Genomic DNA, 25,168 nt, shown 5'->3' with positions numbered 1-25,168 from the left:
CTAGTCTCCAATAATTCTCACAGCTCGCACATATACCTAATCTTGTCCACTTCGTGTAATAAATAAAACTTTCCATCCCTACAGAGACATATCAACTTTTAAAAACATGTCTTCATAGGTTGTTTGTCCATCTCATTACGCCGAAAGAAAAGTTAACATTCGGTTTCCAACCATAAAGTTGATTTACGATGAGTCCATACACATGACACTTCAATGGGTACTGAATTCAATTGAAGTGTTGACCACCGACAGATATTGCGTACGTCATACGTCAGCATCACACACACTCGTGAGGCTGTGAGGGGGGGGGAAACTGGAACAATGCGTCAAGACTCATGTTACGGTATTCCATTCTCGACTGAAGAATCGGAGACGTTGACATATCCTACCGCGAAGTGAAGTACGCTATACCTCTTTCGCATAAAACACATGAGAATCAGACTCGTAAAAACTGACACTTCCTCGGAAAATCAGGGCAAGCTGCTCGCTGAATTGTCTCTCGGCGCATGCGCTGTAGAAATGATGGTGGTGTAGCGGGTTTTGTCCGTGTCCCACCGTAAGGAAGACCAAGTTCTGCAAAGTCTTACTCCCGCAGCCACGAGCTGACTGGAAGGTTGTCTAATGAAGAAGGTTCTGTGCTGGTTGAAAGTGTTACGCTGAGACGAGTGGCAAGGTTGAGGTCATAGCGCTAGTTTGCTTGTTTGCGAGTGTGGAGTATGGACAAAATGTTCCGGCAGCGCAGAATATCCGTTCCCAAGAGGTGAGTCTTCAATTTCACATTTTTATGTTATAATTTAGTTCAGGCCTGATAAAACTGGATTTTATCACAATGGTATTTTGTGGGATCTGTCAGTATTGTGCAGATATTTTTTCAGTGATATATTTCTGACAAACTATGTTTTGAAATTAGAGGCGGGGGGAATGATCGAAAATATCGATATTAATTGCTTTAAATTATTTCCTGCAACTTGTAAAATGATACAGTTACTGCCGACTTTATATTTTATCGATCTATAACGACAAACTATGTTTTGAAATTAGGGGAGGGGGGAAAGATCGGAAATATCGATATTAATTGCTTTAAATTATTTCCTGCAACTTGTAAAATGGTACAGTTAGTGCCGACTTTATATTTTATCGATCTATAACGACAAACTACAGTAGGTTTTGAAATTAGAGGAGGGGGAAAGATCGAAAATATCGATATTAATTGCTTTAAATTATTTCCTGCAACTTGTAAAATGATACAGTTACTGCCGACTTTATATTTTATCGATCTATAACGACAAACTATGTTTTGAAATTAGGGGAGGGGGGAAAGATCGGAAATATCGATATTAATTGCTTTAAATTATTTCCTGCAACTTGTAAAATGATACAGTTACTGCCGACTTTATATTTTATCGATCTATAACGACAAACTATGTTTTGAAATTAGGGGAGGGGGGAAAGATCGGAAATATCGATATTAATTGCTTTAAATTATTTCCTGCAACTTGTAAAATGGTACAGTTAGTGCCGACTTTATATTTTGTCGATCTATAACGATAAACTACAGTATGTTTTGAAATTAGAGGAGGGGGAAAGATCGGAAATATCGATATTAATTGCTTTAAATTATTTCCTGCAACTTGTAAAATGATACAGTTACTGCCGACTTTATATTTTATCGATCTATAACGACAAACTATGTTTTGAAATTAGGGGAGGGGGGAAAGATCGGAAATATCGATATTAATTGCTTTAAATTATTTCCTGCAACTTGTAAAATGGTACAGTTAGTGCCGACTTTATATTTTGTCGATCTATAACGACAAACTACAGTATGTTTTGAAATTAGAGGAGGGGGAAAGATCGGAAATATCGATATTAATTGCTTTAAATTATTTCCTGCAACTTGTAAAATGGTACAGTTAGTGCCGACTTTATATTTTATCGATCTATAACGACAAACTACAGTAGGTTTTGAAATTAGAGGAGGGGGAAAGATCGAAAATATCGATATTAATTGCTTTAAATTATTTCCTGCAACTTGTAAAATGGTACAGTTAGTGCCGACTTTATATTTTATCGATCTATAACGACAGACTACAGTATGTTTTGAAATTAGAGGAGGGGGAAAGATCGAAAATATCGATATTAATTGCTTTAAATTATTTCCTGCAACTTGTAAAATGATACAGTAACTGCCGATTTTACATTTTATCGATCTATAACGAGGTGTTGCTTGATAAGTTATGTCTGTGACAAGTTAGATTCGGAAATTAAGAAAAAGAAAGAAAATTACATTTTAATTTTGTCAGACTTGATTTTGAGTTAATTCCTACTCATTTTATAATTTAGTTTAATAAAATTGTGACTCACTACAACGATAATTTATTGGTATCTAGCCTACAGCTTAATTCTTCCAAACAGATTTTGTCGTCGAACATCGGTTATTTCTGACGTATAATACTCGGAGATTACATTAAAATATGTAGAAAATACACTTTAATTAGCACAAACCATTACCTGCATCTCATAATTGACACTGTTCTTGCTAGTGTTGATTTTAACAGTTTATCTTGTACATTTGTAACAAGCCTTTTGCTGAGTAAAATTACGCTTCAAAATTAGAAAATGAAAGAAATTAGGACTTTCGCCGTAATTAATTTTTTAATTTAATCAATAAAATATAATCAATTTTTTGCTTATTGTTGCAAAGAAATTTTGTCTTTGATATATTATTTTGTTATGTATTATATTTTTTATTTATATAATATTTTGAAATTAGCAAAAAAAATTAATCTAGTGAAAATTATTTCCTGCAACCTATAAATTTGATACTGTTAAGTTTAATCTCATATATACCTGTATATATATATATATATATATATATATATATATATATATATATTCATAAATCTACAACATGGGACGCACGGTTGTAATTCCTTTCCGAAGGAAACTATGATACTAATTTTTATCTATCTTAATAATCCATCGCCTTCAGCCGGGTGTGAACCTGCATATTTCTGATGCATAACATCATTTGGACTACCGGGGACATATTCATTAGGCACACAAAACGTTGAAATAAGCAGGCAAAAAGACACTCTAACATGAGCACTTAAATGCAAACTAACAATACTAAAAATAAAAAAAAAAATAAAAATAAAAAAATATATATACTATAAATTATAAATATTTTCACTTATTTTGCTACATATTTAACACGAACAGCTATGTTTTGTTATGGCTCTTTAAAGCACACGTTACTGATTTTGGTAAATTTTGGTCATTTTATTCAATTATTTTTAAATATGGTGCCAAAAAATCTACGGTTTCTTGAGGAATACTGTAGTGAAGATATCATCGCGGTATCCCTATTCTAACTTAGAAATTAAGTTTATCACATATAAGTGGTTACTATATTCAGAATGAATATTATAAACTTTAAAGTGATTTTTACCGTTTCACATATTATGATTATTAATAAAGCTGTAATTATTTATGGCAGTGAAGTTGAAAAGCAAAATGAAATATTCAAAATATTTTTTTACCAATGAAGTCTATCGACCAGAAAAAAACCAATACACCATTTCATTGTAGGCAGTTTTTGTTTTAGTTTAAACTTTTAGGAAACTGATTATTTTTTGTGAGGCCTAGATAACTAAAATATAAATTATTTTAAAATAAAATATTCCTCTGGGAATATTTTTCAATACAGAAGTTTGAGAAAAATAAGCACGTATATTTTATCAATAACTAATCAATGTAAAAATTTAAAAAAGATACGATTAAAAATGCAGAAATTAGGAATCTGAGTAGCGTGTCGCCTTAAATGCCACTTCTTTCCACATTTTACCTGTGAAAAATTAGACTATTAAATCGGTCCAAGTAGTAATTTAATTCTAAACAAAAACAAAACAATTATTAAACCGATTTCCTTGAAGAAAAACAGCGTAACCAAAGAAAAGTGTTAAATTATCTTGTTAAATTTCACTTGGTTGAATTGTTAAGCGATAAAATATATTATCAAACTTCTATATTCGAAATAAAACAGCTCAGTTTAAGCAGATTGAAAGTGTCATAATGTGTGTTTCGAGTAACTGTATAAAACTGAGAAGAAATACGCCAACCTAACATCATGTTTATCTCGATACGTTATTGGATAATCTGTTTCGTTACAAGCGCGCACATCTGTAAGAATGTTGCCTCAATAATGGAATACTACAGCTGCCAACAAGAGTTGATATCGGTAATAAAACAATTTTAACTTTTAAAGCTACAATGAAGGACAAATTGTTAAAGATCAAACACGTCACACATTTTTTTTTCCAAATGGATGAAAATAGCTGCTCTTATCTATACGACGCTTAATCAATAAATTTCCGAACTGCCCTAAATGTAGGCAACACATAGGGAATGTAGAAGTTATCTACAATTAGAGAAACGCCTGGAATCTATACTAAATGCATCACTGAAAAGGCAAAGAAGAATACTAACCATAAGGCGTATATGGAGAGATTCCAGGAAAAATCGCTACAGGTCCTTGACATGTTTGCACAAAATTATGTGCACAAGCTCAGTTCTTAACGACAATCTGACGTTGTTTCATAGACTGACTCAACGGGCATGGAAGCAATGATCTTGTATGTACGTTTAACGGTACAATAAATACAAGTGCAGTTCGGAAATATATTGACACTCTTATATTAGACTACTGTCACTAATAGTACATTATGCAACGAGCCTATAATGGTAGTAATTAAGACGCGAGTTTCATAATTTTCATACGAGCGTCTTAATTACCATTATAGGCGAGTTTCATAAGACTTTTTATGCTCGACCATATTTCTAACTTGAAATTATTCATAAGTATTCATGTTATTCTTATCTGACTGGGGAGCGGAACTGACCTTGTGTAATATCTCGTAAATTGTGAGATGTGCGCAGACGCAAAAGTATAATTTTTTTCCTAGAAACAAATGTCATTGACCTTGTTATAATCTAGAGAGTAAAATAAAGATTAATCTTGATATAACCTTGAAATTGATTTAGACATTGAAAAACGAGATGACAAATTGAATTTATTTGAATATTATTTACAATTAACGCTAATTATTATAGTAACAGAACATAACCTTCTGCGACAGTATTGGATTTCCAGCCTCCGTGATGTTTCGCTAGTTGTCTTTCGATTGCATATCAGATAATAATCGATACTTGCGCTTTCATAATGCTACAATGGTGTTTTCTGATTGGTGGAACACCTGAACTTAATGAATAGGTGTACTTTAATGAGGTCCATTAAAGGGCTGCTACCAGGTGTATAATTACTACATTTCGGCATGGTCGAGCATAAAGGCATTTATAGGCACTACAAAACTTAGACAGGCACTTTTAAATGACCTAACATGGATTATGGATTAAGTTTCGTAATGTATATATAGATGAGGAGGCGAGACCTGGCACCTGACTGTGAGAGAGGGGAACGAATGAGCTGTCAGAAAGAGAGTTTGTTTCATGATGGTTAATATTATACGAATCTACAGACACGAAAGTTCATCTCAGACTATAACCTATCTCACATCTCTGTACCCACTGGTGATATAGGCACGACACATAGTAAGGCCATCGGACAGGTCATGCCTCCCCTACTATACACAGGAGAAGAAATAGGCAAAAAGAGCAATAACCGAATCATTACAGTACAGTATGTATTCATTACTGTAAAACCACTCACACTAATTCTCGCTAGTGGGATGCGATAGATTATTATGCGCCCCGGAGTAGAATTTCGTACTTTCAACACTTTTACATTAAGGATTTTTAGCGGGTTATTTTACGAGCTTTATCAACATCTCAGGTTATTTAGCGTCTGAATGTAATGAAGGTGATAATGAGGGTGAAATGAGTCCGGGGTCCAGCACCGAAAGTTACCCAGCATTTGCTTGTATTGGGTTGAGGAGAAACCCCGGAATAAACCTCAACTAGGTAACTTGTCCCGACCGGGATTCGAACCGAGCCACCTGGTCAGACGCGCTAACCGTTATTCCACAGGTGTGGACAAGGATTTTTTAAATTGCTTATTTAACGATGCTATATCAACTTCTAGGTTATTTATTGTTCATGTAATTTGTGATATCGAGATACATAGTATTTGGCAAGATGAGACCGAGGATTCTCCATGTGATTACATGACATTCGCCTTACAGTTGGGGAAACCTAAGGGGGGACAAACTAACCAGATAATCAACACAAGTTACATATACGTCCCAGTGGAGTTCTGGATCAGTAGGCACACACACCAATGTCCTGAGCTGCTCTGGTGGCTGACGTTAAGAATTATCAAGTAATTCATAATAATAATTAACTAATATAAAACTGTGTAATAGTTTCAATTGTGTTTTATTTGTAACACTATTTAGTGAATATAAGCAATTATAAGTTTGATAAGAGAACTTCATGTGTAATTATACAGTAATAACAACTTCAAAGCCACCGGCGCGCAGCGGCGTGTCTCAGTCGGTTAAGGCACTTGCCTGCCTGCCTGTCTGAAGTTGCGCACGGGCGCGGGTTCGATCCCCGCTTGGGCTGATTACCTGATTGGGTTTCTTCCGAGGTTTTCCCCAACCGTAAGGTGAATGCCAGGTAATCAATGGCGAATCCTTTGCCTCATTTCGCCAGATACCATCGCGCTATCACCAATCTCATCGACGCTAAATAACCTGTAGTTGATACAGCGTCGTTAAATAACCAACTAAAAAAATAACTTCAATATATTAGCATAATTGGAAATTCACACGTCCACTTCTCAGCTCAACAATCACTCAGCACGTCCTGCTGACCGTGAAACGAGCGGGCCAGCGTTCAAATCCTGGTCGGGTCAAGTTATCTGGTTTTTTTCATGGTTTTCTCTCAACCCATTACGAGTAAATTCTGGGTAACTTTCGGCGTTGGACTCTGGACTTATTTCGTTTGCATCATCACCTTCATTTCACTCAGCTAAGTTGATAAAACGTCGTGAAATAAACAAATAAAAATGCACGTCCTGTCCAGCGAGACCATTTACTTGCCAGAACTGTTGTGCTCTCATACTTTGGCGACTGCTGTACATCATCTCGAAGATTCTATATTGGTCAATTTAAATCAATCAGAATGATACTCGTATTTTCCAGTCGATTAAATGATCTCTTATATTGTACGCCTGGCTGCAGATTCCTTTAGCTACTTATTTTAGGCATGAAGACGTTAATGCTTATCAAGTAACTTATGACGGGCGCTTGATGAAGCCAATGATCCCCACAGCTGATTAGCATTCTGTCACCATTCGCTACCTTATTAGCTGAACAATGCCGAGAGCTATATGTATTTAATCTGTATGCAGTAGCAAAGATGCTGTATAGCAGGTAGTTGGGGTTTTGTCTGCAATACAATTTTTTCTGAAAGCGTTCATTATACATGCCATTTTAAAGCTTCTTTCTAGACGAAAGGAAATATGATAATAAAATTATATTCTCCTAGATTTGGTCTTAAGGTATATGTACACCTTTACATACAAAAAAATTTGTTTTGTATAATTTTGCTCTGTAAAATTTTTATACAATTGAGAATGGTACCAGAAAGAGAATGAAGTGAACAGATCTCTTGAAATTATGTCAAAATTGTTTTTAAAAATTATTTTGTTTATAATTTTGACATGCAACTTGAAACATGATAGCTCATGCAGTTTTTAAGATAGAACCACAGTTTTTTCACTGTTTTATAGCTAAACCTATTCTAAAATGACTATTTACAGGAAATGAGCCACAAACTTTCAAAGCCTAGAAGACTCCATCATCATATGTCACCCCTTAAGCAGCTTCATGTCGGTCCAGTTTCAGCTCCTTTCTGCCTCTCAAATACCTCCACCTTGTTTAAACTTCAGATGTTGAATGTTTTTTTGGGCATTTTTGTCCCTATTTCCATTGATGTAACAAATCCTGCGATGGTGTTTGTCCCAAGGTTTATGCCCATCCTCCTCAGAATTGTAATTTCTACTTTTGGACTCTTATTAAAATGACGTACAACATCATTGGCACACAAATTTACAGTTTTATGACTAACAGTAAAAGATTATAAATTACTTCATTATGTAAAAACGTTTTTTTAATCTAATGACCATACCCAGATATCTATGCATCTATTTCGGGACTAGAAAGAAGTTTATTTTACAAGCAATGCTGGACGAGGGGATTGACTGCTACGAAGATCACTCCGAAAGTAATACACTCCAAAAGTAAGTGACCGTGGCTGATGACGCAGCATTTTGGAAAATGGGACTTATCTGAAAAACCATAAGGCATAAATCGACAATTCTTATATCAAATTAGAGGGGAGTAAATTCTCTATTAAAATAGTTATATTTTGAAAATTCTAATTTTTCATAATTTTTTGCGTTTTGTGGCTGTACATATACCTTAAAGAAAATGATACTTTGTATTGACAATAATTTATTGGTCTCGTTTGAAATATAATATGGACTATGAAGTTAAAATTAAACAAAAATCTCGCGTATATATAACCACAAGACTATTAGTTATGTACCGTACATTAGAAAAACGTATTTAAATGCACGTGAAATTCAATTAAAAATACAAATACTCTGGCAATATTTATTTAACAGTAAAAAGTTTAAGTAATTTTTTTAATTGGTTACTTTACGACGCTTTACCAACTGCTAAGTAATGCTATGAGTAAGATGGAGGTGATAATGTTGGCGAAATGAGTCCAAGGTCCAGTGCCGAAATTTACCCAGCATTTGCTCTTAAGGAGTTAGGTACAGCTTACAGAAATAAAATTTTGGAAATATTCAAGATTTTTTTCCTCCATTACTGTATCTTGTACAATAATGAAAATTGGTATGTGTAAAACACTGTTCTGCTATATGAAAACAATATTTTTACAATTTAAAAAAATTATTTACATTTTGTTTTTCAAAATTCAGTTCATTGTGCAGTGATGAAGCGTTTCCCACATGACTCAAAAACTATCCAACATTCTGCGATGAAATTTTTGTGTGTATTTATGCATGTTACATCTCCAACATGATGCAAGATCACTTTTCTACTCTTGATAGATTGTTTGATAAAAAATAAATTCATTTAAAAATGGTCATATATAAGTATTTTCTTCTAACACAAAATAAAAAAAAATATTATTTATTAAGGAATGTAGTTGAATGATCATGATATTTTAAACATGAGTTTCAGCAATAAAATAAAAGTTAACAAGTTTATGAGTTATGAGGGAAACGTTTCATCACTGCATAGTGAATTACCACCATTTTTAATTTTGAAAAAATATATAGATAATATTTTTAAATCGTAAAAATATCTTTTTCATATAGCAGAAGGACAGTGTTTTACACATACCAATTTTCATTATTGTACAAGATACAATAATGGAGAAAAAATGTTGAATATTTCCAAAAAAGTTACTGTTGTAAGCTGTACCCAACCCCTTAATGGGTTGAGGAAAAATCCCGGAAATACCTTAACCAAGTAACTTATTTCAACCGGGATTTGAACCCGGGCCCGCTCTTTTCATAGTCGGGCGTGCTAAACGTTACTTCACAGCGGTAGACACAAGTTTAAGTAAAAGAACAGACTCTAATCTACGAGTCTAGGACGCCATTCCTTCAGCTAATGTGGTTTTTGGCTAATAAACTACAATTACTGTACAGTATAGTTATTTGGATCCAACAAGAGTGTCATATTATTTTTTTTTAATATCTAATAGTCTAAAATTACTGTAGGCCTACAATCGAGGTACATTGGAGTCTATACTTCGTTCCATAATGTCTGGCAGGAGAAGTAAATATTGACGGCAGAAGAGGAGAGAAGTATAATTGCTATTGAACCAATGGCAGAGGTCTCATTCCGCGCTTGACTTGAAGTTGGGCGGTCTGAGGCGTTCTACCCCCGCCCAATGTTTACTTCTCCTGTCAAACATTATGGAACAAAGTATACACATTATACACGCTCCGTTACTTTCACAAATTTATTATGCAGATATATCTATTTAAATCTGGTGTAGGAAATGGGAGATTTTTATGTTCCGTTTATGGGACTGGATGTTTCTAATTTGTTTTGTGATTATTCTGTGATGTCTCTGTGATAGTCCTGCGTTGTATGAATCCCACATCGTACACCAGCCACAGAATCAAATTTTGCCAGCCACAAAACACATTGCACTTTTCTTTGGGCATTCATCTTGTATAATTAATTGTAACAATGAAAATTATTGCATTTGTTCGATTTTTACAGTCTTTTGTTTCCCTCTAATGCTTCAAACTTCTTTTTTTGTTTACTAATGGCGGATATTTTACTTACATCATTCTCCTATATGAAGTCAGTTATGTAGACTAATTTACCGACAGAGTCGTTCCCTAGGGTACGCCATAGGAGGCTGGTCTACACTACACCCGTGATGAAATGAGAGGATTATGGAGATTTATTGGGATGTCACAGGGGAACCGGAGCTCCCGGAGAAAACCACTGTGTTATCTGGATCGTGGGCTTGCCCAACACAAGTTACAAAATCGGGGGTCCACCGGGCATCGAACCCGGGTTCATAGGATAATTAGTCCAGCGCTCTAACCACTGGACCACAATTACAGACGAAAAATTCTGAGTTTTATTTTCGTCTTGCACCAATATTACATTTCTACATTTCATTCAAAAAATGTAATCCTCTGAAACCCCACCATGACTTTTGGAACACAATGCACATCTAAAAATTAAAACTTTTTTAAAGACGTTCTTAATTGGAGGAGAAATTATGTAATTATTTTTGTTACAGGAATGTAAATTTTTCTTTCTTATATAATTTCTGTAACAAATTGAGAATATGTATAAATCTTTAAAATCCATTCATACAGATAGGGCAGACTTGGCTAATTTCGTGATACTAAGGGTTTGGTGTAAAAATAATATTCAATTTAAGTCACACAGTTAGTGTGCACTCAATGTCGGTTGCTTGACGGTCGTCAGCCCACTTTGAGGTCTGTGGATACAGAGGGAAAAATTGGATCGGTGTCTGGTAGAGTTCCCGGGTAGCTCAGTTGGTAGAGCGTTGGTACGTTTAACCAAAGGTCCCGGGTTTGATACCCGGCCCCGGAACAATTTTTCCTTCGAAGTTATTCAGATCAACTTTACAGGGAGTTATACCTGAAATTTGATTTACATAATGTACGTCACTGTTCGTTCACAGAAAAACACAATTTAAGTCACACAGAGTTAGTGTGCACTCAATGTCGGTTGCTTGCGGTTGTCAGGCCACTTTGAGGTCTGTGGATACAGAGGGAAAAATTGGATCGGTGTCTGGTAGAGTTCCCGGGTAGCTCAGTTAGTAGGGCGTTGGTACGTTTAACCAAAGATCCCGGGTTCGATACCCGGCCCCGAAACAATTATTCCTTCGAAATTATTCAGATCAATTTTACAGGAAGTTATACCTGAAAGCTTGATTTGCATAATATACGTCACTGTTCGTTCAAAGAAAACTACAATTTAAGTCACACAGAGTTAGTGTGCACTCAATGTTGGTTGGTTGCTTGATGGTTGTCAGCCCACTTTGAGGTCTGTGGATACAGAGGGAATGGATTGGTGTCTGGTACAGTTCCCGAGTAGCTCAGTTAGTAGAACGTTGGTACGTTTAACCAAAGGTCCCGGGTTCGATACCTGGCTCCGGAACAATTTTTCCTTCGAAATTATTCAAATAAGGTTCAAATTAAAAAAAAATGTTTTTAATGTACGTACTTTATTAGATTTCAGGAAGTTATATGTCACAATTTTTACCTTAAATAAATTTATACATTAGTTACAAAGAAGCAATATATATATATATATATATATATATATATATATATATATGAACAAAAAAAAAATAGCACTCTAGAAGAACTGGTATAATTTCGTGATACTACAAGGGTATTTTCGTGATAGTCCTTAAATTCAAAATATTTAGGCATATTCAATCTGATTTTAAATTCCTGTCAGTTTCATACCTATAACCCAAACAATTAAAGTTCTTTCAGTATTTTGAAAGACCTTGACATGTTTCATGAAACCACTGATCACAACTGACGCACTGAATCCATCTTTCGCCATGCTTGGCGTCCTCGAAATTTCCTGAGCAAGATCACAACAAATAATTAGGTTTAGCATTCGGCTTTCTTTAAGCACATATAGCTTAAACAATGCCTATCATATCTTATAGAAAAAAGTTCGATATAATGCAGCTTCTCACATCTTCCAATAATCGGACACAGTCTGAAGAAACTTTAATTTGATAAACAAATTACAGTAATCACTACATTACAACTACATTCTGCCAACATTTTACTCACGTTTGTATTTTCTACGCTCTCATTTTCTAGTCATTACAGAGACAAGAAAATTCGACTTATTTTTAACGTGTCGCATGCAAGTGCATTCCCACGTTGCGTGACGTAAGAAAACCCGTCACGGAAATTGGTGCCCCGGGGGAATGGAGATCGAGAGGTTATGTTCGTTTATGCGTTAATGTATCCATCCCGCGGGTGTTCATGTTGCTGGTACCGTGACTCCAGTTATACTCATACACATTAGCATTCGTTCTTGTTTTACTTTTATCGAGAGTCGCTGAGTCATAGCTACGCAAACCTACATATATGTACAGTAGTTCCACTTACACACCCTCAAACTGTATAAAGGCGGTCCACAATAAACCGGGGACGGAAACAAAGATAACGAGAACGGAAATATTGTTAAAGTAGATATTTTTAAACTACTAGCCTTACCCGTGCGCTCCGCTGCACCCGTTAGAAATAAATATAAAGTAATTACATAATTAAAATAGGACGTTTGATCCAGGGAACATTCGTGTTTGATAGAAGGATAAATCGTTTAATATGTTACTTAATTTAAATTGCATCAAAATAATTAAAATGCGATCATTTTGGTCCAGAGACACTCATTTGGTGCAATGACAATTCCTTTAATCTGTTTCTTAATTTTTATTACATGCAAGCATAGTTCAATGAAGATTGACATCATTTAGATTTAATGTATGTGTTTATTTTATTTTACTTGTTATAGGTTTCCATTGAACTATAGTATTAATAACTTAATTTTAACCCTTGTTTTCTACGTATTCGGTAAATGGCGCTTGGCCCACTATGGTTGTGAACCCTTCAAATAACTTAAATTATATTATATAATATTACATATTATATTATATTATATCAGAAGTTACTGTAATAACATTATAGCATTATGTCCATCTAGAGAAACTACACTTTCCAATGGTGAAATAATAATTAAGTATACAAATCGGTTAATTTAGCTTCCGATATTACTTCATACAAACACACAAACATTCTCTGTAGGCTATCTTTCATAGCTTTCGATTGTTGTTGTCCAATGCCCCTTATAGACGAAGTCATTTGTTTTTTAATTCATTACACGGCTTTAGATGGCAGTTATTTTAATTTTAAAACTCATTTATCTCATTAAATATCAGTCCTATCAAAATTTTTCAAGGAATAAAACTTATCGGAAATTATTTTTAAAGAAACGTTTGTTATGTACCATTTTTCACAAAAATCAATAATAAGCGAGATATTTCGATTTATTTAATTCAGGCCCCCTTATAACCCCCCTTTTAAATAATGTATTTTGAATGCCATACAGCCTAAAATCTAAGTTACAACAAACTTAATTTATATTCCAATTTTCATCGAAATCCGTTCAGCCATTATCGCGTGAAAAGGTAACAAACATACAGGCAGACAGACAGACAGACAGACATACAAACAAAAATTTAATTTAAGCGATTTTCGGTTTGAGGGTGGTTAATTATATATGTTAGGACCAATTATTTTTGGAAAATCGAAAATTACCAGAAAAATTTCGGCTACAGATTTATTATTAGTATAGATTGGCTTGTGCAGCAAATGCTGCAAAGTAAATTAATTAGAAGTCCAAATAAAAAATTTTCAGATTTATTTTCAATGAAGAATAGGTCTACCAGTCATTTTAAAAGTTATTTGCTTCCATAATAATGAAACACACTCTCTCTCTGAATGGTTTTTTTATGCCAAATACTTTTTCTTGAATCTATCTGTCTTCAGTTTTGAGTTTAAAAGCGAAAACGCAAGTAACAATGTCAGGATGATCGTGGATTTTTCATGTGGGAGTAAAGCAGTAGTAGCTATTTCAGGTCATTGTGGATTGTAAGTGAGAGTTAAGAAAATGTCAGATTTGCCATGCTTTCGAACAATAGACATAGCATCTCTGTATAGCGCTGCATGTTTCGTGAACTACCTTGAAATGTAGAGGGTAGAATCATTTTATCCTGCTAAGAGATCTTGCTGAAATGATCGGGAGACTACAACATTTTATATGCCTCTTATTTTATGAGTAATACCTTTTGATCTTTCCTTAGGAACTGTAATTTTTGCGCTCTCTCCAGACAATACTGGAGACAATCACACATATAAATATCCACACCATATCGCCATTAAATATATGAAAAAAAAAACCACACCACTTGATTAATAACTACAAAAATATATCATTTTTAAAAACAATAATTTTAACTTTACGTAAGTTTTGTAGTTTTCAGTAACATATACTGTATACACGTATATTATAAAGTTGTCACTCAAATTATAGAAATGAAGATCTAATTAAGATATTCTCTACGTCTACTTATATAACCCCAAAAGGTTTGAGTTTCATATCAATAGGCTATATAATTAATATATGACTTGTTTTTAGTAAGTCTTAAAAGTTTTTAGCCGATTATACAGACGTTATAAAAAATTACACGAATGAAGATCGACATATTGTTGTCATTATGATGTCACAGAATTTGTTCTGATTCTCTCTAAATATGTCAGCAATTCTGTAGGTCATGCATGGCCTTCGTGTAATATTGCTCATTGTAGTGTGTGTGTTTTGTTTTATTCTGAAACGCCATCGTGTCTCAAAACTGACGGCAGATGGATTTTGGGAAATAGGAAAGTTATGTAAGAAAATTGACATTTCATTGAAAACTACCATTTTTCTGAAAATCTTTGGGTTCCAAGGGTCAAAATGAGGAGTCATTCATTAAAATGCGTTCAGCCGTTTTCCCATAATTTCCACTACCAGTTCAAATTATATATAGGTATAAGCAATCACAATTAACGAGAAGCTTGCAGGAGCCCGGTAACGAAAACGTTTGCGAACTTTTAACTTTGCCATTCTCGTTTCCGATCACAGCATACTAGCTTCTTTGTCTTCTCATCATAATGATATTTGGTATAGTATATTTTGTAGCAAGGGAACCGTGACAATTTCTTCTCCATCCGTCGTTTCTAACTAACCTAGAAATTCAGTAGAATCACTTTCAATATATACCACGTGTATATGTGACCAGATTTCAACCTGAATCGAATTCTTAGATATTTTGTGCCATACATTTTGAAGTTGGTTAACCTGTGTTCATGTTGGCTGACGTGTACTCATGAAAGAACGTCATTAGTCAATTATATAACAAATAACATCGACTTTACATATCGCTATCGATATACACATCGATATGCAAAGCCGTTTCCGTTCTCGGTTTATTGTGAATAAAAAATTCTCACTTTCACATACTCTGGTTCCCGTTCTCGTTCTTGTTCCCGATTTATTGTGGACTAGCTTTAATTCTAATTGAAATGTTACACGCCATAGTACTAGTTAAATGCATTTCATTATCATGTACTTACATCAGAATCACAAGATAACACATTTAGAGAAATCTCTAATAAAGCAGGACTAGCTTCCAATTAATTTTCAGTGAAGATATGATGGGATGTAGAATAATATAAAATTAGGTAATACGTAAGTTATGCTAATAGATACGATATAGCATCCCAATATGACATACGTACGTGTATTGGGAAGTTATAACATCATATTTGATATGCACATATGTATATGTAGAGTGATTCAAAAGGTTATGCCCATATGCTGGGAGGTGAGGGAAGTTATTTGCAACAAAAAATGTAAAAGCTGTTTTTAGGCATCCATTAATAAAAGCGGCAAGCGGGTTAAAAATTAATATTATACGGTATCGTGCGAAAAGTACTTTTAACACTAGTGAGAAAAGTATTTTTAACACTGGAACTGTTTGCGTCGATTGTCAATTGCTTCACACCAGATGCCACACGGCAGCAATCGCAACCGATCAATAAAGCGGTTCAAACATTAGTCATTGCAGTAGGGTTACCAGACTTTCTAATGGCAGGAAATAATGAAACGCGTTAATCTTTTTATTTAATTTGCAAGAAAACCGTCCATTATATTTTAAAACTGCAAAGAGATAAAACATTACTTATTACTTTCTCTAATGACAAGAGTAAAAATCAAAATCGTACGGACAGTACTTACAGAGTAAAACAGTGTTAACGTTTAGGGAATAATATTTTTTTCTGAGAAAAGTATTCATTTGGGACAATTTTTTTTGTTGTACTTCATGCAAGGAATAAGCCGTTAAAATCTGCACTTTTTTAAAAATATATATTCCTTACATGGAGTAAAACAAAAGATTCTATAAAGGCCTATGTATAGGGTAAAGTTGCCTATTTCCGTGATACCCTAATCCCGTGATACTTTTCTTAAATTAAATGTCAGTCAAAGTTTCGCCGTTCGACCATAGAGCCAGATATATTTTCCGAAAGAGTGCATCTTTCGTCTACTTTTGAGACACAGGTGAACTTCATAGCAAGATACCCAAACCCGTGGCATTCAGTGAAAAAAACGTATCACGGAATTAGGAGTATCACGGAATTATGCAACTTTACCCTACATAATGTGATAGTAAATGATAACATGGTATTTTTAAGATAGTTAAAATGTTCTCGTAGGAAATGTAATTCGATTCCTGACACATTCTGCGAAATTATGATTGGCAAAGCGACTCCTCTTTTGATTCCTTCGCCATCTTCGATTAAATTTGTTGCGCTGTTGCTTTTATAATCTAAAATGTCTGATATATTATTATCTGTATTTTTAAAGGACAATTAAATCATTACCAATTCACTTATATTTCTAATACTTGCAATGTAAAAGTGATCGGAATAGCACAAGGACCTCATTCTAGAAAACATAGTGAAAGAGACGTCTAGGATAGTGTCATATCGACGTGAGATATCTTCACTTAAATTGTCGGAAATATAAACCAACCTAGCCGGGTTGAGACAATCGTTGCACAACTATAACATTTAGTTCAGCATTTGTGTTCTCTTCTCGATTATTTCAACCAAATCTGTAATTATAGTAATGCGAAACTTCGTTTCATTGCTGTACCACAGAAAGAACACAGGAATGAGAGGATCCCCGTTCGTCCTAGTAGCCTATTCTATCTGTCCAAGTTTTCCCAATGGGATTGTTAGATAACATGCGCAAGGACACACTCTGTGGGAATGTGAACAAATTGAAACGGAATTGTCATTCTATGTAATTTTAAGTCCTTATTTCTTTCCAACTGCTGTAACCTCAAGCAATCTCATACAATGAAAAAAAAAACAGTTTCTCACTACATTAATTCGATTCATTCATTATTGGTTATTTAAGATAGTTACTCGAGAAAGCATGCGAAGTGAGGTAGCTACTAGTGTCCTGCAACTTTCGAACATGAGAGAGGCAACTAAGGTATTACAAATTCATTCATTCATTCATTCATTCATTTACTTACTTAGTTACTTACTTAGTTACTTATTTATTTATTTATTTATTTATTTATTTATTTATTTATTTATTTATTTATTTATTTATTTATTTATTATTTTGCTAATATGTAACATAAATTATAAAATATGCAGAGAAACTTTAGCTCGCCCCTAAAAGAGTAGAACTCGTGCTCAGGGGCGGATTTCTGAATTGAAATTAATAATTATACAATACAATTATAAATTAATAATTATACAATACAATTTGCAATTATAGTATATAAATTTAAATTTACAATTTTTAAATTTTTATAAAATCCATACATAACTTTTTAAATTTAATACTAGAACTATTAGAATTGACAAGATTAGGATATTTAAATATAAATTTGTTATATATTCTTGGGCATAAATTACTACTATGATTAAATACTGTAACAGTGTTGCATTTTGGTTCAAACAATCTTAAAGAATTCATACCTTTTGTTTCTTAACTATGAGAATACAATTCAAAATTATTTCGATTTTTATGTATGAATTTTATTAATACAATATAATAAATTTGTCTTACGTTAAGTACATTAAAGTCTATAAACAAATTTTGAGATGGAAAATCAATAGGTTTATGAAGACATATTTTAATTATTTTCTTCTGTAATAAATAAAGTGGATTAAAATTAGATTTAAATGAGCTACCCCATCCTATAATTCCATACATAATTACCGATTGAAATAAAGTTAAATATATTGTACGTAATAAACTTATTGACAAGTAATTCCTCAATAAAACAAAATAATATACTATTTTACGTAATTTATTACAAAAGTAATTAATGTGTTGGTTCCATTTTAAATGATTATCGTAAATTATGCCTAAATACTTAACTTCAGAGGACTCTTTAATAATCGGACATTTACACTGTATAAGACAACAATCAGAATTATGTAATTTTATACTTAATATAGATGTAGGAGGTTTGTTACATTTTTCAGATAATGAGAATGGAATAATGATGGTTTTATTTTCGTTGATAGAAAGGCAATTTATGTCAAACCATTTTTTATTAATTTAAGTCCATTATTTGAATTATTATATGCATCATGCCAGGTTTTTTCACCAAAAAGTAAAACTGTGTCATCTGCATAAGAATAGTGAACACCATTGTATTGTTGAAGTCAATTTTTAATAAGTCATTAATATATATTAAAAATAGAATAGGGCCTAGAACTGTGCCTTGGGGAACACCTATATTAATAGTTAAAGGTTCACTTGAATAATTGTCAATTTTCGTTATTTCAATTCTGTCGTTAAGATATGATTTTATTAAGTTTAAAGCATTACCTTTGATTCCTAATAAGTCTAATTTCTCAATTAAGATATCATGTTTCACTGTATCAAATGCTTTTCTTATGTCCAGGAAAATACCAATACATTTGTTACCTTGATCAAATTCTCTAACAATTTTTTTAGTAACTTGATATATTGCATTATCTGTACTGAATTTTTTTCGAAAACCAAATTGATTATCACTTAATATATTATGTTTATCAAGATAGTTCATTAATCGAACTTTAATACATTTTTCTAGTAATTTTGAAATACATGAAAGTAATGATATTGGTCTATAATTGTTCATATTTATTTTGTATCCTGTTTTAAAAATAGGTTTCACAATTGCATTTTTTAATTTATTTGGAAATTTGCCATATAGAAAACATAAATTAAAAATATGAGTTAGAGGTTTGGCAATATAATTTATAACCATCTTATGTATTTTAGCACTTACGTTATCAGGACCAGGTGGTACATTACTTTTTAAAGTTTTGGCTATACTGATTACATCGTCATCTGTTACGGGGTAAAGATACATACAAACATTTACTGAAGTTACATTGCTAAGGAAATTGTTATTTTTTATAGATGATACAATATCCAAGCCAATGTTTGTAAAATACGAGTTAAATTATATTGCAATGTGTATTTTACCACTTAAGATTAAACCATTTCGAGAAACAATCTCATTAAATGTTAAATTAAATATAAAAAACTAATTTCAAGATCTGCGCTAAAATCCTGAAGCAGTTAAAACTTGAAGGCGTGGTAGTCTAAGACATGAATATTTTTTATAACAAGATGAAACAAACACGACAGGAGTTACCTGGTTGAGGTTTTTTCCGGGGTTTTCCCTCAACCCAATATGAGCAAATGCTGGGTAACTTTCGGTGCTGGACCCCGGACTCCTGTCACCAGCATTATCACCTTCATCGCATTCAGACGCTAAATAACCTGAGATGTTGATAAAGCGTCGTAAAATAACCTACTAAAAACACGAACATCAGCGAATATCGAACTTCACCGTACTCGACAAACTTGAACCGAACGTAGCTCCTGTAGTTCTAAAAAAAAAGCTGTATCAGGGATTCGAACCCAAGTTCAAACGGAGCTTCAGATCTCTAGTACAGCTCACTACCGTGTCAGCCATGCCGATGGCTAAGTCAAGGAACCACCATTGCGATAATAGAAAATGCCTTTTGGGAGCAATCTAGAAAACGCTAAGATCAAGTTTCTATTTCATATGCCCACCCCTATACTGCATTGTATTGTAAGTCGGTGTAAAAAGAGATGAAACTAGTCATAATGCTATTGGTATGAAATTGAAAATAGACATATCCAAGCCGTAAGCGGGATTCAAACTAACAGCTATTGTCCCCACGCTGCTGGAAACTTAACTTCGATTCTAATAGTACAGGGACATCATTTTATTTTTACTTCAATTTTTATTGTACCTGCGTTTCTAAATGTACTTGACTCCCACCCATTTCACTAATGTCCTTGCTAACGTCAGTCACACAAACTTACGGCCGCTGTTGCTAGCAGTGAAGTACTACAGAGTACAGTGTGTTTCAGAAATATGTTGCGTTTTCTATAGAAGAAATAGTTTATATTATTATAGTTTATTTTCACACAGGTATAGTGTGTAGCATAACTGAATTTATCTGCGTGGACTGAGCACAAGTGAAGATTAGAGTTACCGAAAGTACGGTACCCTATAATATGGTACGGTACTTAACAGCATTATTTAAACAAAAGTTTAGTTTTACTGTTTGTAAGTATGAAGGACGATGATGAAAACTGGAATATTACAATAGGCTATAACCGAATGTGAACAACAGGTTTTTTTCATAATTTTCTGATTATACCATTACGGAATATTTTCGTAGAAATGTCATTAATCTGGTAGATAAATTTAGAGCAACAGAGTGCACAGAAAGGAAGAAAAGTGTAAGATGGCCAACAAAGGTGACAGAAGATGCTGTAGAAGATACTAGAGAAAGGATGCAGTCAAGTCCTAATAAGTCAGTCAAGAAGTTAGCTGTAGAAATTTGGGTTTCTTACGGAAGTGCTCACAAAATTCTCAGGAATAAATTAGGTTAGTAATATGCTGAATAAAGTAGACATTACATAATGAATATAACCACCTGAAGAGTTGAGTTTATGAAAAAAAATTGTTGCTATTCTACTGTTTTTTGATAAAATACCGTAAAAGTAATGATCAAACTGAAAATCATAATACTATATTTCCCTGTAACATAAATGGATACACTACTTTTCTCTCCTCCTGTAGCTAGTAAAATGATTTGTTTACATATTGCACTAGCAACTCCAAACTCCTGTAATGGAAGGGGGATAACAGTTTTTCCAAGTATAGCCAGATTAATGTTAAAAATGTTGGTAAAAATAAAGTGATGTCCCTGTACATTATGCAACGAGCCTATAATGGTAGTAATTAAGACGAGAGTATGTTTATGAAACGAGCGCAAGCGAGTTTATAATTTTCATACGAGCGTCTTAATTACCATTATAGTCAAGTTTCATACGACTTTTTATGTTCGACCATATTTCTAACTTTAAATTATTCATAACTATTCATGTTATTCGTCCACACTTGTGGAGTAACGGTTAGCGCGTCTAGCCGCGAAACTAGGTGGCCTGGGTTCGATTTCCGATCGGGGCAAATTACCTGGTTGAGGTTTTTTCCGGGGTTTTCCCCTCAACCCAATATGAGCAAATGCTGGGTAACTTTCGGTGTTGGACCCCGGACTCATTTCACCGGCATTATCACCTTCATCTCATTCAGACGCTAAATAACCTAAGCTGTTGCTAAAGCGTCGTAAAACAACCTACTAAAATAAAAAAAATCCATGTTATTCTAATCTGACTGAGGAGCGGAACTGACCTTGTGCAATACCTCGTAAATTGTGAGATGTGCGCAGACGCGAAAGTATTGAAAAAGAAATGAGAAATTGAATTTATTTGAATATTATTTACAATTAACGCTAATTATTATAGTAACAGAACTGACTTTATTTCAAATATAGGTGATTTATTGATTTATTGTTGTCTTTCGATTGCATATCCGAGAATAATCGATACTTGCGCTTTCATATTGCTACAATGGTATTTTCTGATTGGTGGAACACCTGAACTTTAATGAATAGGTGTACTTTAATGAGGTCCATTAATTACTAGGGAGCGGATTTTTATGTACTAAAAAATTTAAATATATTTATTTCTTATGTGCTAAAAAGTACGAAAATATTTGCTAAAAATAAAAAATATATATATTTTTTTAAATATGACAAAAATACCTTACTTAGCTTGAAAAAAAATGTTACTAGGTACTCACCAATCACAGTCGAGTATCAGTGTTGCTAGTAGTTGTCCGATGCAGTGAACAACAAAGGTCATTTCCAAATTCTCCATCACAAATGCATGCCCATTATCTCTGAACAACGACTTATACTGTGAAAGCGATCTTTCCACATCACAGGACGTCAGACGTGCATATTTAAAGAGAGGAATGTCACAAACACCTGCACAGTCAATTTCACCTACAGGCACACCCTCCAATACTTGAGCAACTTTACAAATTTTTTATATCCACTGTTTTGCCGTCAATGCACACGTGAAGCAGCGGCAATGTGCTTGTTTCCAGAAAAATGTTGGGTTACCTGAGAGCTCTGATCTGCACTTACTGATTTACCACATGGTTGGCAAAATAACACTTTTCCGTCGGTAGTAAAAATGTTTTTAAATTCATCTACATATTGCTGTAGACGCGATCTTAAACTCGATTTGATTTTAGGCATCTTAAGAGGCTAATATACACACGTCTTAACGTAAAAAATGTTTCTAGCTACTGACTGACAATGTCGGAGAAAAGCTTCCTATAGCGACGCCACCACGTCTACACTACGCAGCTTATGCTTATGGTCCGGTAACGGGGAATCACAACAAGATGTATTTCCTCACTTCATAGGCATGAGCGAGAGGCGAGAGATTTGTTTAAATTAAATAATGTTTATAACAGAGGTCTTATCCGTTGTGTTTCACAAACAAAGCGCGGAATGAAATCATCTTCAGCAACAATAAACATTCCTAATTATGTGTTTCAAGATCTCTCTTTCTTGTCCATGTTAATTTATTCTCATATAACAACACTGATATGCTACCTAGCAGTTCTCAGAACTTGAGGCGATACTATTACAAAAATGGATCACGGATACACCACACAGCCCATAGAAACACGAAGCAACCAAGAATTCTTAAAAAGATAACGCATTTCTGAGTGATATAATTGATTTAGTTTTAAAATATTTAAAAGTTCTTGTAAAAAAATTATTTAAGTAAAAAAAAACTCCAAGATTTATGTGTTTGTAATAGATTTCCTGAAAATATGTATTTACATAATTTTTTTTTGAAAATATGTGTTTATATGTGAAATAAAATTCGGGTTTTAAATTGAAACTTAACATTCGGAATTGTTAACTTTTTTTAATTGTGTTTTATCACACGCAAGAAAAATATTTAATTACATAGGAATCAGCTCCTTAATTATTACTACATTTCGGCATGGTCGAGCATAAAATTTTATGCGAGACATTCTTGTAATTTCAGAAATACGTACTGGAAAAAGTTTCGAAATCCTTAATTTCAGAAATACAGGAAAGGGTTTCGAAATGCACTGATTAACATATTCCGGTTGCTGTTTTGGAATGTAGGCTAGCAAGCAGATGGCATTTCAATAGGCTAATAATTGTTATGCAAAGATTAATCTTTATAAGGGGCGTCGTTAGTTCTCCGCGTTACAATTCCAACATCGTTAATAACATTTCAGACGGTTGAGGTTATGATGGATGTGCTCTTTATTTGCATTTCATCAGGCGATCATGATTGCCGGTCGTAACAACAGCCATTACTTGTGTTCACTGCCCTCGTGTGTAACAGCGCTTTCATTATTTCCTACACACGTGGAGGTAATGCTGGGTTGCATATACGTGAGCTTCCTTCATATTGCGATAATTGCTCCCCAAGCGTAATTCTAGCCATTACTATAAAGCATAATGGGCCAGCTTTCACGAACTTCAGGTTACTCTCAGTTTACTATAGCAATTTTTGTTGTATTATGGACTGATCGAAGAGGTCAGAGTAAATGGCCATCCGGGTCACCGAGCTACGTTCTGTAAATTAGTCGATCCTGATAACTCATCATATGTTTGTGTAGAAAATTACGGGTAGATCATTTCATACGAACATAAATCTGGACTTCCTGTTCTCCTAACAAAAGAGACTATAAATACAGTATTTTCAGGGTCGAAAAACCATACGGGTAAGCATTATAAAAGAGTTTAAATACAAGAATAGCTTTGAGTATGACCTATAGGACACGAAATAGTAATATACGTTACAAGACCGGTATGTTGACGTTTTCATGTTCGAGGAAAAGATTGAAAAAGCGAAACGTAGTTGAGCTTTTTTAATTTCCGAGAACATGAAAACAAACATACCGCTCGTGTATCGTACATTATTTTGTGCGAAGATCGTTTATTACATACCTGAAAGACGAATTTCTAATTAGTTGCAATGAAATCTCCATCTTGGTTTCTGTTTAATGACGGCAACTTCGGAAAACCAAAATATCTTTCTTCAACATTGTTGCTTTAAAATGTTTTCTGTGTTTACTATACTCCAGCAGGCCGTGATATACGGCTGTCTTTTTTTTCCACCAGTCTATAAATGCGAACTTAAAACAAACGGTAAGGTTATGTAATGATTTATTTTTCATTTTAATATTTTAACAATATTATTTATATAACATATTGCAGTAATAACATCGGCATCTGGAATCTTGTTGATTTTTTCACGGATTCCTTAATGTTACTTGTATCAGGAATGCAATATGTTTCGTGGAGTAGTAGACTTTACTTAATTTTTGCAAATATTTAAAAACAATAATTAACATTGCAATTTAGGTGAAATTGCAGTGGTAAGTTTCCAATTTATAACTATTACTATGTTAAGCGTCTCTAAAAATAATATGTTAAAAGCCTAAAGCAGTAAAATGAATGTCGCGCTTAAGCGGTAAGAAGATGGAAATTGTTATGTGTGTTACGTTGGGA

General features: G+C 33.7%; 2 protein-coding genes across 3 annotated transcripts in view; one reads left to right on the top strand and one right to left on the bottom strand.

The window, feature by feature from the left end:
* LOC138713236 (probable tubulin polyglutamylase TTLL9) overlaps nucleotides 1–25,168 on the bottom strand; it is a 616,516-nt gene that overhangs the window by 163,959 nt on the left and 427,389 nt on the right. The gene's annotated exons all lie outside the window — the stretch shown is intronic.
* pip (heparan sulfate 2-O-sulfotransferase pipe) overlaps nucleotides 384–25,168 on the top strand; it is a 239,157-nt gene continuing 214,372 nt past the window's right edge. Inside the window, exon 1 of the mRNA XM_069845164.1 lies at nucleotides 384–760. Within this exon, the coding sequence (XP_069701265.1) occupies nucleotides 717–760 (44 nt within the window). The 5' untranslated portion in view covers nucleotides 384–716. The remainder of the gene's footprint in view (nucleotides 761–25,168) is intronic.

The sequence above is a fragment of the Periplaneta americana genome, chromosome 14 (genome assembly GCF_040183065.1).
Source record: "Periplaneta americana isolate PAMFEO1 chromosome 14, P.americana_PAMFEO1_priV1, whole genome shotgun sequence".
NCBI lineage: Eukaryota > Metazoa > Arthropoda > Insecta > Blattodea > Blattidae > Periplaneta > Periplaneta americana.
The sequence above is the reverse complement of the archived record's forward strand: the minus strand, read 5'-3'. Positions and strand labels throughout refer to the sequence as shown.